Source organism: Pogoniulus pusillus, chromosome 19 (genome assembly GCF_015220805.1).
Source record: "Pogoniulus pusillus isolate bPogPus1 chromosome 19, bPogPus1.pri, whole genome shotgun sequence".
NCBI classification, from domain to species: domain Eukaryota; kingdom Metazoa; phylum Chordata; class Aves; order Piciformes; family Lybiidae; genus Pogoniulus; species Pogoniulus pusillus.
In genome coordinates, this window is record NC_087282.1 from 16,834,378 (window position 1) to 16,850,696 (window position 16,319).

General features: G+C 39.9%; 1 protein-coding gene across 20 annotated transcripts in view; it reads left to right on the forward strand.

Moving 5' to 3' along the window:
* The window catches only part of TENM1 (teneurin transmembrane protein 1), a 926,028-nt gene that overhangs the window by 841,507 nt on the left and 68,202 nt on the right, over positions 1-16,319 (forward strand). For all 20 annotated transcript variants that reach the window (XM_064159463.1, XM_064159467.1, XM_064159461.1 and 17 more), the window contains 4 exons: positions 1,916-2,035; positions 3,890-4,151; positions 6,532-6,799; positions 12,068-12,211. In XM_064159463.1, coding sequence (XP_064015533.1) covers positions 1,916-2,035; positions 3,890-4,151; positions 6,532-6,799; positions 12,068-12,211 — 794 coding nt within the window. The remainder of the gene's footprint in view (positions 1-1,915; positions 2,036-3,889; positions 4,152-6,531; positions 6,800-12,067; positions 12,212-16,319) is intronic.

The window sequence follows — 16,319 nt, forward strand, 5'->3', positions numbered from 1 at the left end:
AACCAATTTAGTTAATGTAGAAAGAGGAAAAAGTGGTAAATCAAAATTCTGTTTTACATATGGAAGTAATACAGCCTTCTGACATTCCTTTGGGATTTATCACTATCTTTGCTGAAAATCAGCATCTTTCTAGGTCCTGGGAGCATGGAATTCCTATTAAGAGCTGTGGTGAATGATGCGCTCACAAACTGCCTTCACCAGTTGCATTTTCTCAGATCATAGTCCGCCAGCCTTGATGATATCATAGTGATAAATTAGTGTCCTCTTGAATGGCTTTGGAGAAAGGGAGACTGTATGAAACAAGTCAGAGTTTTCAGAGATTTATGATCTCCAGTTTGTACATATGATTTCACTGGATCATTACCAATTAATCTCTCAAGGGGTCTTTTTTAAATTCATATACAGACTCCTAAATAACTTTGATCTGAGGAGCCATTCAGTTTTTCCTTTAGATGTATATTCACTGTGCAAAGATTGGATGTATCTGCTGAGGTACGCCATGAACTTTCAAACTGAGAGAAAAACAGAACAATGTCCACATTTATGCTATGTTTTTATATTGAGCAGTTAATGCTAGTTGCCCTTGTAAGTATTCTGTTGGTTTTGACACTAAATGTCTTAAAATGTTATCCAAAGACTTCTGTATTCACAGTTCCAGGAAATATGTGCAATTGTATCATTATTTCCCAAGACCTGGAGCCATTAATCTGCTGGAGGTATGCTGCTGTAGCGTACCTGATAGCGTGGGGGAACATGCCACAGGGTATCTCGATGGAACATAGCTCTGCAAGACCTTGGAAGATCCCACTGTTTTACATCTTAGTGAGGCTATTTTGCATCTTATTCCTCATTCTTGATGAGATTTTTCTCTTTTGCATTTGTTCAGTCTTCAAATACATAAAAGGCTATAGCTAAGAGAAAGAGAGTAATTTCATCACCATGTCTGTGTCTAGGATGAATGCAATGGTCTTAAAGGGCAGCAGTGGAGATTCACATGAGATGGCAGGGAAAACTTGGCATGAATAAAAAGGACTTGTACAAAAGCATTGAAACGGTTTACTTGGTGAGGTTATAGAGTTAGACAAGCGTCTGTCTGGAGTAATGTAGGTATAGTTGATCTTACCTGAGGCAAAGGAATGGACAAGATATAGTCTTGTATTTCCTTTCAGCTCTCATTTTCTATGATTCTGTGATCCTGTTAGCCTCTGATTAGACTTGCTTAGTAATGAGTTCGCTTTCCTGTCCATTGACTTTGATATATTCTGCTGTGCTGCCATATTCCAACCTCTTTGCTGGAATGAGAGGATGTTTATTCTGCAGAGTGGATACAAGTCCAGTACGTCCCAGAGGGAATTTAAAAGGGCATAACGTGTGATGGGGAATAGAAGGGGGGGAAAAGTATGTTACACTTGATTAGGTGCTTTCTGAATTTACCTGTATAACTTTCTGAAGTTTGGTGAAGACCCTGTCTCACTGCTGCCTTTTTGCATTAGTTCAGCTTTTTTTTTCTAATAGCCAGCAACACTTTCTTCTTAGCAGCAAAGAATGAGGTTTCATTCTCCCCTTTCACAAATCACCAACCCCTAGAGCTTCAGCAAACTAAGTCAGGCTATCAGTGAAACCTTTGCAGTGCTGTTCAGCAGCAGGACAAATGGTATCCTGAAATATAGCCAGAAATGGAAATATAATCTCAATACACCACCAATTCACAGGGGAGTCTGTGTGTCATCTCGCTGAGATAATGGATTTTCAAGTCAGTCCTTTGGACTTTGAATTTTCATTCAGAATCAGAAGCCACAATGATATCAGAGGAGTACTCTCAATCTGAGACAGAAGTATGACACAGTTTCTGAAATCCATGCCCTTTTCACCCTCCTGATGTGTCTAACGTTGCCTTCTACCCTTTTTGTTACAGACGGGCGTGTGTCATTCGAGGCCAGGTGGTAGCAGTAGATGGAACACCACTGGTTGGAGTGAACGTCAGTTTTCTGCACCACAATGAGTATGGATACACCATCAGTCGACAAGATGGAAGGTCAGGCTTTCATATTTAGTCTTTCACTGCTTTTGATTTTTATAGTTAGGGCCATCTACCACCAAAAATTTTCATGAGCATCACTGCTCAAAGTGTGGATTGAGAATGGCATCTGAGCCTTTGCTCCGGGAGCATATTTAGATAGAGCTTTCTGGAGTAAAGGGACCAAAGAAGAAAGAAAAATTTAAAAAGCTGAACAGCAACAAGATTTCAGTGACATTCAGACACCTGGAATCAAAATGTGACAGGACTGATGTAAAAGTACCTTTGTGATATTTGAATATTTTCTGTAGCCAGGTTGCTCAGAGCCTCATCCAGATCACCTGACACAGAAGTAAAGGTGAGGACAGACTCTACGGTGCCTCAGTGGTTACATTGCTATTCCACAACCAGTCCTGAGCAATCCTGGATTGCTTTTCTCCTCCCAGCCATGTAGACCCAAGCTCAGTTCTGAGAAGAGAAATTCCTGTATGTTGCATATACAGGGTTGCCTGTCCATTTGCAACAAGTTAATGATTTCCCCCTGTACTTGAATTACACTGCTAAGGACAGTTAAAAACTTCATCTTCCTTGGCTGTGTTGTCAACTGCAAGAAATCAGAAGCTATCTTCCAACAGGAAGGAGTGTAATTTGTCACTGTTTCCACAGTTGTGGGTTTTTTTGTTTGGCTTTGCCAATTTATAAAAGTAAAGAGCATGCATATTTATTTTACCTTAGCTTATTGACTTTCAAATGGCACTACTGAAAGTTAGTAATTATCATTTCTTCTTTATGCTAGCCTGGATAAAGTTGTTGCATTAAAATATGCTACCTGTACTTCACTGTGAATGTAATCTGTGTCATTTGGGAAATGTGATGAGATGTGCGTAATTAAGGCTGACTTCTTATCACAGTTTGTTACCATCAAAAGCCTCCATAATAGATGCATTCAATAATACAGGGAGTGAAGTATCTATTTACATATTACCTTGTGTTGCCTCACTATGGATGTCAGAAATTCAGGAAATTGAGACTCCATATATTGTGCCTTCTACATCCCACTGTTTTGCAGCCCAAATATGCCAAGGGTTCTTCACAGTAGCTCCCAGAGGATCCACCTGCCTTTCGTACAAGAGCAGATTCAGTTATCAGTGCAATTAATTGTCATCTTTCCCAGCAATTTCATATCCTTCACAGGCAGGTCTCCTGCACAAAGTACCCAACCTTTTCCTCCTGCTCCCTTTAGAAAAAAATAAAAGGACATGTTGGTAGAGAAATGGCCTAACAGGCTTTGAGACTTCTCATTCTGTATGCTAATCATAGAATCAAGCAGGTTGGAAGAGACCTCCAAGATCATCCAATCCAATCTAGCACCCAGACCCAGCCAATCAACTAGACCATGGCACCAAGTGCCTCATCCAGTCTTTTCTTGAACACCTCCAGGGACGGTGACTCCACCACCTCCCTGGGCAGCCCATTCCAACAGCAAATTGCACTGTGCCTGCGTAGAGTATGAGTAGCATTCCTTTCCTAGGCTGGGGATTTCTTTGCAAATAAACCATAGTAACTGGACCCACATTTTTGTTACAGATGACTCGTTAGTATTGATTCTAGTTGGTAAATAGAGGGCAGGTAGGCCAACTAGTAGTAAAGTTCTTTCTGTACCTTGCTATTGATGTGTACAGAGAGAAAATACAAAGGTAAAGCTTCATGCCTGCCAAGGTGACACTAGAAAGGTATACTGGAATGATTTCCTATAGTAAATTAAGGGCTGTAATGAGAAACATAGAGCTTTTGTTTGTAACGCATTGAAAGGTGTGGTAATATGATGATAAAACAAAGGCAAAACAAAGCAATTTGTTTTCTCTTTTCCAGTTTTGACCTTGTGGCTGTTGGAGGCATTTCTGTCACTCTGGTTTTTGACAGATCTCCTTTCATATCTGAAAAAAGAACACTTTGGTTGCCTTGGAATAGATTTATCATCATAGACAAAGTTGTAATGCAAAGAACAGAGTCAGACACACCGTCTTGTGACATGAGTAGTTTCATCAGCCCAAATCCAATTGTACTTCCTTCACCATTGACAGCATTTGGAGGGTCCTGCCCAGAACGAGGAACCATTATTCCAGAGCTACAGGTAACAAAAAGACTTCTAAATCAACAATGTGCTCAAATGCAGAGGGGGTTCTAGGTAATTGGAGAAGATGATACCATACCAAAGAGTGAGCAGTTGACTGCTGTAATGTTACTCACTTGTCAGATTGATGTCAGTGTGTATCTGTTCAGTAGTTTCATGGGTGCTTTTCCTTTTTTTTTTTTCTCTTTATTTCTTTTTGGTACCTTCAGATGCTTTATTTCTTACCTCCAGCTAGAAGAAAGCAGGGAGTCCTAACATGATTTATTATTGAAATGCTAATTTATGTGTAAGTGATGCACAAAACCATCCCAGGGTTACAGATAAACAGTACAACTTTCCCATACATCAGCGTGAGACATGACTGACTCAAAGTGCTTTGAAGACTCATGGGGATGTCTCATCTGTTCAGGTTTTCTAGTTCTTTACAATAGCATCTCAAGCTATATGCTATTATTTTCCTTTCACAGTAGAGCAGTTTGGGTTCTCTTTCAATCTGACCGAGCAACTCTGGAAGACACTTTGGAGGCTACCTGTAGCCATGAATGTTTTCAGCCTTTTTCTCATGAAAGTATTGCTATTGATGAAGAGCCTTTATTCTACCTGTAAGAGGCATCTGATTGAACTCAATTATGTTTAAACATCTCCATAATTATTAAAAACATTATCATGTTTCAAGCAGTTGATGGCCATGATGTTGCTTCACGGAATGTAAGTGAAACTAATGATTGTAAATTAGGAATAACTGATGCACACTAGTAAGAACAAACTGGGTCACATTACTCCACATGAGGTATTCCCAGGTTGTCTTGGAACAGTGTGCTACCCTAAGATGCAGTCTGCTCAGAAGAAACTCTCCTCAGTCCTGTTTTCTGGCATTAAAAGGTTCTTTGGGTGTTGATTTTGTTGTACAGCTCAGGGAACTCAGCAAAAAGAAACTCGAATGAAAGGAGATATATTAGCATGTATCAATGCACGAACGTTTCTTCTTGGTTTTGTATCAAACCCTGGAAGGGATGTCAGATGCATGACAGAGGGGGCAGCTGGGATGTCAGCAGGAAAGAAGGGGAATACAGCAAATCAGGAACAATAAGGGGAGCAGGATTTCCCTGGCAACACTACGTTTCATATGTCGAAAGGACAAGTGCTGGCAGGCCTCCAGCTGTACTGCAGCAATCCTGTGACAGCGATACTGTTGCGATGTGTAAATGACGTTGTTTTGAAAGTGAAATAATCTATTGTTAAACAAGAAAAATCTAAAACCTGGGGAACATAAACAAAACAGTTTGTCTTTTTCAAAGCTTGATGAGTTTAACAGTGTGACAGCTTGGCTTGTTATTGCAAAAGCACGCAAAAATCATGAACCTTATTAAGCACAGCCTCATTTTCAGTGGCTTTTGAGTGACTGCAGCAGCATCCTCCAGGAAGCTGCTTTCTTGTGTCTGCCCTTCCTCACAGTCTGTCCCTTCTGTCCCAGAAAGGCTCTGTTCTCTCAGGAGATCACAAGAGCTAAATCCCTCTTTGTAGCTCCAAGGCCCACATCATTCAAAAGGTCAAGGCCAAGTTCCCTTTTTTCCCTCAGTAGCTCACAGTTCATACAGTCCTCCTAGTTGCTGAGGGCTTATCTTCACTGCAGCCAGGAACTGATACTACCCGCAGTGGGCATATCCAAGCCAGCTTTAATCCAAGTGATTCAGACAGCAGCCCTGACAGCAGTGCTGTGGGATTTGAACTCCGTGGCACACCCTGGGGACTCACCTGTTAGATAGATGGCTCTGATGCCCATACTGTTCCATCTTCACTGCCATGTGTCCCCAGTTAGCTTGTAGGTTCCTTATGCTGTGCCTACATATTGCACGCTCCTTCTCGCTGACACTTAGCCTTGCTGCAAGCACTTCTGCACAGAAGATGGTTTACATACAGGCCTGTTTTCTTTCATAGCTCTCCTCAAATGTAACATCTAAAGTGTGTGTGTATTGGAAAGCATTTTTAATTGCAATCTGATGAAGAACATTTTTTAAGTAAACCAAGTAAGAAAGCCAAGGTAAAGCTTTAGAGCTCATCTGTATTAATATATCCATAGAAACAGTATTTGCTACTCAGGAGATAAGAGTAAAGCATTACAGGAAGTGGCTCTTTGTCAAAACAAACAGATATCCATCCAGTAAATTGACCAAGCAACTTCCAGCATGGTAATATTTCTGGCTACTGCGCCGCTGATATCAGTGTTTTAAGTGGTATTGTGTTCATGTCATGAAGAAGACATCAGTGTTTTAAGTGGTACTGTGTTCATGTCATGATTATGAAATATAAAAATAAGCACCTGCTGTTATAATATTGCATTTTCCTTGGCTATAGATAAAATGATGTGTTTTTCTCCAAGGTGGTCCAAGAGGAAATCCCAATCCCTTCAAGTTTTGTGAGGCTGAGTTATCTCAGCAGTCGAACGCCAGGGTATAAAACTTTACTGCGCATTATTTTGACACACACAACCATCCCTTCTGGAATGACAAAAGTCCATCTGATAGTTGCTGTTGAAGGACGTCTGCTTCAGAAATGGTTTCCTGCTGCAGCCAATTTGGTGTACACATTTGCCTGGAATAAGACAGATATATATGGACAGAAGGTTTCTGGACTAGCTGAGGCAATGGGTACGTAGAATCACCTTGATGTAAGCAGAAGTGTTTATACACATCAAGCCAGGAAAACATGGCTTGGAAATTTTGTTGCCATACTTATGTTCCTTTAAATCAAATGCCTCTTTGGATAAAGTGACTTGCATCATTTCCTAAGAACATTTATTTTCTTGTTCTTCCAATGTCATCTTTCTAATTTAATCAACTTGAAAATCCTCTTTTCCCTCAGAGAATGGTTATGTACTAACAGCATTATATTCAACTGTCTTTGGTTTTGAATGTTACTTTAAATATGACCTTTGGTGTGTCATTGTTTCTCTCATTTTTTGGCTTTGACATTTAAAATGTCGTTTCCACTTAGGGTTTACAAAAGTCTAACTTTTAGGCATCTTTTCTTACTACATTTCATGTCCCCAGCATTTAAACTTCATTGATTTATTGTTTAAAGATGTTTAAATTAAAATCATCCTGTTTTGTATGCTTTGCTAAGTTGCACAAGCAGCTGTTCTGAGAATTGATACAGAAGTGCTGCTTGTGCGAATACTTTATACTGAGCCAGCCATTTTTCATTAATTTCATGATTTGGTTTTCAAAAGGCTTGCTATTTTTTTAGTTAAATTTGGGGTTATGTTGCCTAATTGACTAATCTTACAGCTACTTTCCATTAAGATTACTCACCTTACCAGCAAAGCTTGGTATTGCAAATCAGTTTCACTTCCATAGCATAGATTTAAGTCAGGGGAGTTATAGTTAGCAGCATTAGCTAGAACAGCCTGTAAACATAAATAGCAAGGGATACATGGAGCTGTCAACCCTTATGGGGAGTATATGCCTTATTCCAGATATGCAAATGCTGTTCTGAGGAGCAGCCAGAAGCTTTTGCAGGTTCTGCCATGTTATCCGTACAGGCACTATGCCTGTAGATTGGCCCATGCAAAGACAAAAGGTGCCATGCAGGCTGTGCGAGCCCTGCAACTCCCAAGAGGCATGCACTGGTGTCCACAAAAGGTCAGGAGACAATGAACAAGGGAATATATAAAAAAATAAAGAGCTTGCTCTAGGGCTGTGGTCCCACAGTCTACTTCAACAGATAAAACTGCAGGCTGATGCCAGAGGGATTGTTCCACATTCTCTCCCTGCCCCTCAGTCAGCACTCACATTCATTTGGTCATTAAATGAGCCAGATCAGGAACAAATTCAGCTGAAAACTGAAGAAACCAGAAAATAAGAGATAAATTTTCAGCTTCATTAGTTCCCTGATCTGCTATGAATGCTAGTGCAGAAGCGCAGGTCTTCTTAATCCAGCTGTAGCTCACACATTACATTGGCCTAAACTAATCAGAATTCCACCCTTAGCACAAGGTCTTCTCAGCAGTTGCATGATGTATCATATCTGCATCCAGCCACCACTTCTGCAGAAGGGTGGACAACTTTTCAAAGGCATCAGTGAGGTGCTGGCACTTGCTAGGGGCAAATCTAGCTCTAGCCTATTGCAGGTAGAGATTCCTGGTAGAGTTTTGCAGTTAGAGAGAGTATTCAATGATTTTTTTCATTTCACTTGTGCAAATCCAGAAGTGGGAAAAAAAATTCCCGTTGTGCCCTTTGACCATGCTATGGATGATGAGGCAGAAGCAGGTGTTTCATGGGTGCCACCTGAGGCTCTTCTCTGGTATGACTGCCAGTGTCCTGTATTCAGTCTGTCACAACACAGGTGTTTGAGAGGCAGCAGTTGAGTATGCCTTCTCCCTCTTCATCACTTAGGAGTCTTCTGAAGACCATGAAGTCCACCACTTACCTAGACTTTAAAACAATTAAAATCAAATGCATACCACTGTATGAAATGATAGTGTAGTTAGAGATTCCCAAATTAGAAGTACATGAATGTATTATGTTTAAATATAAAGAAAGATTATGCCACAGTGCTGGGTAACAACTTCTAAGTTATTTACTTGGTGCTTATTTTTTTCCCCTTTCTTTAAAGTTTAGCTTAATTATGCTTCTTGCAAAATAGGAGCAAAAAATATTTCTATTTTAAGTGTATTGTTAGCATCCTTTGTTAGATCCCAATAAAGCTTTATTTCATTTGACACTCTGTAGTACTCAGGGACCTTTATCTGAAGCCATTATATGAATTTTTGTCAAAATCATTTCCTTTTCCAGTATATGACCAATATTTAATAATGCATTCTGTTCAGTTTTCATTTTAATTAAATTAAATTTGCAGCAGGTTGAAGTTCTGCAACTCAGGAATATAACCATCTGCTCTTGCTTTTATAAATACTATAAACATCTTTATCTTTCTTCAGAGTTATTGATGGTACTGATCATATAGTGAGTTATGGAGGGGGAGGGGTGAATTGAGCATATTTCCACAGACAGGTGGTTCTGTTTAAATTCGTTGGTGAAATGTTTATTATGTTTGTCTTGTCACTCAGTCCCTAGTAAGAAGCCCATTTTCTCAGGGTAATAACTAAGACGATAAAGTAACATTCTTTTGTTCTGAATAACAAAGCATCCTGTGGATGTTGACATTGGTAAAGTCTATGCCTGCTTGTAATTTAACATAAGAAAAGCACAGACTTCAGTAGAACTCTCAATACATGCACAGTCTTATCTTCTGCAAGCCCTTGTAGCCCACACAGCAGCCTGAAGTGGCACTTAAGGACTAAACCTTTCTAGGTGGGATTATAAACCAACTCTCAAGCAGTCTTAGGTCTCCTCTGTTTATTACTTTTTCTTTTGGTTGAGTTCATTGCTTGAAGAAGTAGGGTGCTGATAAGTACAAATATTTCAGGGGAGGTTGAAATAGAGGTTAGTGTCCTGTTTAATCATGTCTTTTATTTCTTACCTCCATTCTCACAACAGCTCTTGAACTGCAATATGCTGCACTAGTAACAGAATGTGGTTGGTTTCTCCAGTTGTTGCATGAAAAGAATAGATTTTTGGTACAGATTATTCACTGTGGTAAAGGGTTGGACTTGATGATCTGTGAGGTCTCTTCCAACCTTGGTGATACTGTGATACTGTGATTTCATTAAATCTGTTGAAAACCGTTTTGAGACCGCATTAGCAAGCTGTTAGTGTACTAAAAGAGGGTCACTACACTTCTCCCTCTGTCACCTCGAAAAAAAAAAAGGTGATAAATTAATTTGGGCAGAAAGTACCACTCCACATTAAGGGTAAACTGACTGAGATTGTCATTTCACTTACAAATCATGTTTTGCAAAAGCTTCCAGTAACAAAGTACTTATTTTTCAAGTGGCACTGCAGTCACTCAGTTGACTTTTCTGTTATTATGCTTTGCCTTGGTTCCTTTGCATGCAAAACAATAGATAGGAAATTCTCATGGATCAGTAACTTCAATTAGGTGGTTCAGGAGGCCCTGCTTTAAGATGTTCTTTTTCAGAGCATAGACTTCTTTCATAAATATGTGTAAGTATACAGAGAAATCTGACTGTAGACACACATGAAGTGAGTGTGTCCATGTGTCTGTTACTGATAAGTAGTAACAAAAAGGCACCTACTTAAGCACAATAACTGAGAGGGGCAGAGAACAGTGAACTTCAAGAAAGAAACTGATAACCTCTAGAGATTGGCAGCTCAGAAGCATCAGCTCTAGGCAGGGAATAGCAGATACTTTACAGTGTTAGCTGCAGTCCTGGTAAATGTGCCACTGTGGATCCATTGGCACAGATTCTCAGGTGGTGTAGATTGTTATACATCTCCTGACCCAGATATCAGCATGGTACCTTACAGCAGCTGATGAAGTGTCCTGTGGGTCTGCAGTGCTTCAGTGAACAAGGCTGATAGATCTTTGCTCTTTCCAAGTGTGGGTGTCTGGTCCATGACTGAATGTGTTAAGTCCATGAATGGAGTAAAGATACTAAACGTGTAGGTGGCAAGTGTGAGGTTGCTTCCTAGGAAAAAATCTGCCATTAACACCTAGAAAATAGCTGTTCAGCTACTGAACCTTGATGGCTCATCCCAGCGCAGGATGTGGCTGTTCTGGAAGAAACTCTGTCGCCCCAATTGGGCACTCAGCCCAGGGAGGTACCCAGGAACGTTGCTGATAGTTGTCCTAAGAGCTCCTGTAGAGAAAGATTGAGGAGTCGCTGCTGGACTCTCCAACCTGTAATGTTGGAAACATACAATATTTACAGTACTTAAGGAGATGTGATTTTTACAAGTCAGAGTTTAGCTGCAAAAACAGGTTCTTTCTGCTAAAATGATGAAGCAGCTCTAAGTGAAGTTGCTGTAAGGAACAGATTTCAGTTTGCCATAAAACATTCATCTTTCAAATACAAATGCTCCCTGCTATGGCTGGTCAAAATATTTTGATTGCATCCACTAAAGGAATTTAGATGGTATTAAGACTTTCTGTGTTTCAAGTAAAAGGTACCTAAAGCTGCTACAGGGAAAAAGTGAGAAGAAAATACTAAAACTGTCAGAAAAATGTGATTTTTTTTTGTTGTTGTTGTAATCTTGAAACACTTCTACAGACAGTTCAGCCTTTCCTGAATAAAAAACATCTCAGTATTTCCTAGATCAAATTTAGGGAGCTGATGTCAAAAATAAGATTCTTCCTTTATGGAGTCTCACTGAGCACTAAAAAGGTTCACTAGGGGAGAGAAATAACTTTATTTTTTAAAAACAAAAAGGTTGCTATATTAGAGATGCCAAAATTAAATTGAAGCTTTATTTTTGTTTTATTGAAGTACTCCAGGGAAGGGGGTTTGGTCAGTTGGAGCTCCTCCAAAAGCCACCATGCCTCAGGAAATTCAAGGTTTCCAGCATGTCTTTTGGCCAGCTGTGGAGGGAAGCCATGTCATGTGCAAGCCTATTAAAAAAAATGTTTAATTCTAGACATTTTCACTTTGGTAATCCACTACAGGTTTTACAATTAGCTAACAAATTAAAACCAGATTGTTTCAGCATGGATTTTTATCCTTTTTTTGTTTTTTTTGCTGGTTTGTTTTTCTGTTTTAGCTGCTGTTCAGGTAATTAGCTGAAATGCAGTAAACAAATCAGGAGTCATTGGAGGAGATTTATGCTTTTAAGAAACCCATAACTGATACAGCACAGACTTTGCTGCTTTGAAACAACAGTAACTATAGCTGTTATAAGCTCTTTTTTTTTTAATACCATTCAGCACCAGCAATCAGGGAGAGGAAAATTAGTGGCATATTTATTGACAGATGAATATCAAAACCCAAAATGAAAAATTACCTACGAGTTCATGGAGGGGAAAAGCAGACTGATAGCTCTTTAATTATTTGTTTGCAGTGTCAGTGGGATATGAATATGAAACATGTCCTGATTTTATTCTGTGGGAGAAGAGAACAGTAATCCTTCAAGGCTTTGAAATGGATGCTTCAAATCTGGGAGGCTGGTCTATAAACAAACACCATGTACTAAATCCACAAAGCGGTAAGTCCTTCCTTTATTAACTGTCCATGCAGAAGAGGAATACAAATTTTAAAGGAATTAATTGTTGAGATTTTAAGCGTTACACTTCCTAATGTGTAATCCTCTTTGAATGTGCACCCTCATTTATTGGGAACTGAACTGTAAATGCCATCTGAAAGGATAGTTTTAATGTTCTGGCTCTCAGGTATTAAACATTAATATCTCTAACTCTTGCAGCTGCTAACACATCGCGGTCATTTGGACAGGAAAAGGGCATACTAATTTAGGTTTGTTCTCACGCTGTTCATATAGAAGTACATCATTTTAGGTCAGTTGATAGAGTGTTGTATCCTCAGCAAAGTGTCTGCACCCCTAATTCACACAATGACTAACATCACTTAGTGGAATCACTGCAACAGGAAGACAAACCAGCCACAAAAGCAGACCAGCTGAGTGAGAGGTAGCACTTCCAAAACCACACTGCCAGTCTGATACTGAGGAGCTTTGCTGGCTGTCTGCTGTGTGGAGAAACAAAGTATGTCACTCTTCAGGACAAGAAATCCTGCACCTTTTGAAGCGTTAGGGGAAAAAGAGAAAAAAGGACAACTTTAAATGCTTTTTGGTCTGATAGCACTACCACTGCATAGAGATTTTTCAAGCGTGGAGGCTTGAACCTGTTTCCTCATTGCTTTTTATTCCTGAAGTGTTTTGGGGGTTTCTGCCTATAATCAGGAACTTGTGGGATTCAATTATTAAAACAATACTTGTAGATAAATTATGGCAACTAGCAAAATACTGTTTTGGCAACAAATAGGCATCTCACTACCAAGGGGAGGAGAAGCCTGGGGTCAGGTTTCAGCACTTATCAGAGTATTGGATTCTGTAACGTTCTTTAAATTTGGTCCAGCTGAGAGTCTGTCCCCTAAAAGCTATTTCCATCTGCAAACTTTTGTTAATGAAGATCCATGCACAGATGCATGGCTGTCAGGCTTTTACAAGTTCTGTTGTTGAATGCCCAGCTACAGTATAAATATTGCAAATGCAAAAGGTCAGATTTAGTTTGTAAATTATCTGGATTTCTGTTTTGATTTAAAATAGTTTGACATTTTAAACAGCAGTTCTTTCATACCCTGTCTTATTGGTTTGTATAGACTGTCTCTTTTAAATGCCAGCTACTGACATTTAACACAAAGAGAAATCTGACCTCAGTCAGCTCAGCCCCCAACTGTGAGCCCCATAGTCTACTCCTTACTGCCAATTTACCACTTGCATAGTTCAATTTCAATACTAAATTGCTGACAGTAGCTCCAATTTATATGACTATCTGCAAACTGCAATGGTTAGTACTATAATTCACCTCGTAGACACTAACATGTTCTGAGATTTTGTAAAGTATACAATTATCTGAGCAGGGCTAAATCATTACTTTCTTGAGCACTGGGTCTACAGTGACAAGTTGCTTCCTGGCCCGGTCTCAGTTCTGTGGTTAAGAGTGTGAGAGAGCCCTGACCTGTCTCTTCTGCCTCTTCTGAAATCATCCAGGCTGTGCCTGACGTTCCAGCTCAGTAACAAAGGTGGGGAACATGCAGCTTCCTACACCTGCTCCTCTTCCTCACATGTTCTCACTGTGCTGGGCATGATTAAGGCTGAAGTCAGGAAGCCAGGGGGAAGCTGCTGAATGCCTTTATCCATTACTTACAGAGACATTCTGGGGAGGGCATAAGCACTTCTGACTCGAAATCAGTGGGCCTCTTGTGTAACCACAGGTTTGCATGTGAGAGCATTTCCACTGAGGAGAACAAAGCCCAGGCTAAGCTCAGTGAGTCTCAGATGTTCCTCATGATTTTAATGGGATTTGAGCATGCACACCTGGTTTGTAAATAGGAACTAGCAAAGCAGTTAGGAGCAGAAAAATGACTCTACCACAGCTAGTGCTCACCTAACAGAGCAGCTTGTAGGCTTGTGTTAAAGCAACAAAACCAAATACCGAACTGAGTTAACCAAAGGGATAAAAATAACAAGTGCTCTGACCTTATCCAGAAGCTAGTGAACTGCTCTTGCATTTCAGATATATAGCATGTGGTTTAAGAATATGATTCAAATGTAGACGTACACATTTCAGACTTATCTCCATGCCACCATGGGTGAAATGAAAAGCCTGAGTAGCCTTCTTGAGCAGAAATATATATATATATATATACATATATATACATATATATATATTATATACTGTGTCCAGTTCTGGGCCCCTCAATTCAAGAAGGATGTTGAGGTGCTGGAACATGTCCAGAGAAGGGCAACAAAGCTGGCCTGGAGCACAAATCCTATGAGGAGAGGTTGAGGGAGCTGGGCCTGTTTAGCCTGGAGAAGAGGAGGCTCAGGGGTGATCTTATTACTGTCTACAACTACCTGAAGGGACATTGTAGCCAGGTGGGGGGGTGGCCTCTTCTCCCAGGCAACCAGCAATAGAACAAGGGGACAGTCTCAAGTTGTGCCAGGGTAGGTATAGGCTGGATGTTAGGAAGAAGTTCTTCACAGAGAGAGTGATTTCCCATTGGAATGGGCTGCCCAGGGAGGTGGTGGAGGCACCGTCCCTGGGGGTCTTCAAGAAAAGACTGGATGAGGCACTTAGTGCCATGGTCTGGTTGACTGGATAGGGCTGGGTGCTAGGTTGGCCTGGATGATCTTGGAGGTCTCTTCCAACCTGGTTGATTCTATGATTCTATGATTCTATGATTGTTTTTGCTTTTGATTAAAGCACATCCTCTGAATGTATGAAGACCTCTCTTTAGGAGCATGAAACTTGCAACTGTTTTAAAAGCATTCACTGGATTAACTACAAAACCAGCACTGGAACATAACATAAATGTCTTTCTAAAAACTCTGTATTGCAAATTACAATTTTAGTTTCAAGCTAAAGCTGGAAGCACTTTGCTTGGTTGGACAGCTAGTCCTAAGGAGCTTCCATCTAACTTCAGCCACTAAGCCTTATCTTCCAGTAGATCTGCTGCTATGCACGGCATTCTTAGTCAGAGATAAGGTAGATGTGCTTACCTCCCGCACTGAAAAAGCTCTTTATTTTAGAGATGTTACAAAACAAAGTACAACAGAAAAGTTGTAAAAGAAACAGATAGTTTCACAGAATTGCACTTCATAGCACATTCTAAGCTGTGGAGTGCAAGTACTGACATGCAGAAACCAGAGCAAGTTGGAACTGCATTCTATTGCCAGGTGTAAGTCTCTTTTAAAATAGAAAGAAAAAATTGCCTGATTCCAGCAGAATAAATCTGACATAATATATAGCATGCCAATGTGGTTGTCACTGGAAACTCCATCTTTTTACATATTTGTGTGTAGTTTTGCATCAGTATGACAATTGGATTAACAAAGGATCACATCCTCTTCTCAGCTGTACTAAACTGTTCTTTTTCCTTTTCAGTCGTTTTCCCTTCTAGTTTAGAGATTTGATCACTTCTAAGTCATTCCATGCTTTAGAACTTAGTGTTTCCTAACACGAAGGTCAGTTTGGAGCATCATCAGGGCATTCCTCACAATCAAGAAGAGAACATATACCATAAATACTAGTTCCTATATGGAACCCTTTCAAAGACACTTTCATCTCACAAATGCAAATGAATATGTTATTAGCTGATTTTTCTGAGTACTCCTTGAATTCAATTTTTCTTCTAATGGACAAATATATTGATTCCATTTTTATCTGGGGGAAGGACAAGTAATTTTACTAGGGCTTTATGCTTTAAGATAGTTTGCAGCCCAAACGCAGCACAACACTAACAGCTCAAAGGCCTGAAATTAAGCACATGCTCGTATTTGTAGACAGCAAAACATATTCTCCAGAGCCCTAATTATTTATTGGCATTTGTATGAAAAAATTACCTTTGCCCTGTTAATTTCAGTCAAAGAGCAGCATCTTCATTTAGTAGGATTTTTATCTGGTGCATAAGGGAGGATATTGCCATTAATCTTGCCGGTGTGTTTCCAAGATGCCTTTTAAGATAACATTCAAGCAGATGTTATTTATTCTGCCCTCCACTGTTCAGAAATATATTTTGAAATACACAATTCCCTTCAAAATAGCTACAGCAATGCTCAGTAATTTCCAAGGAGA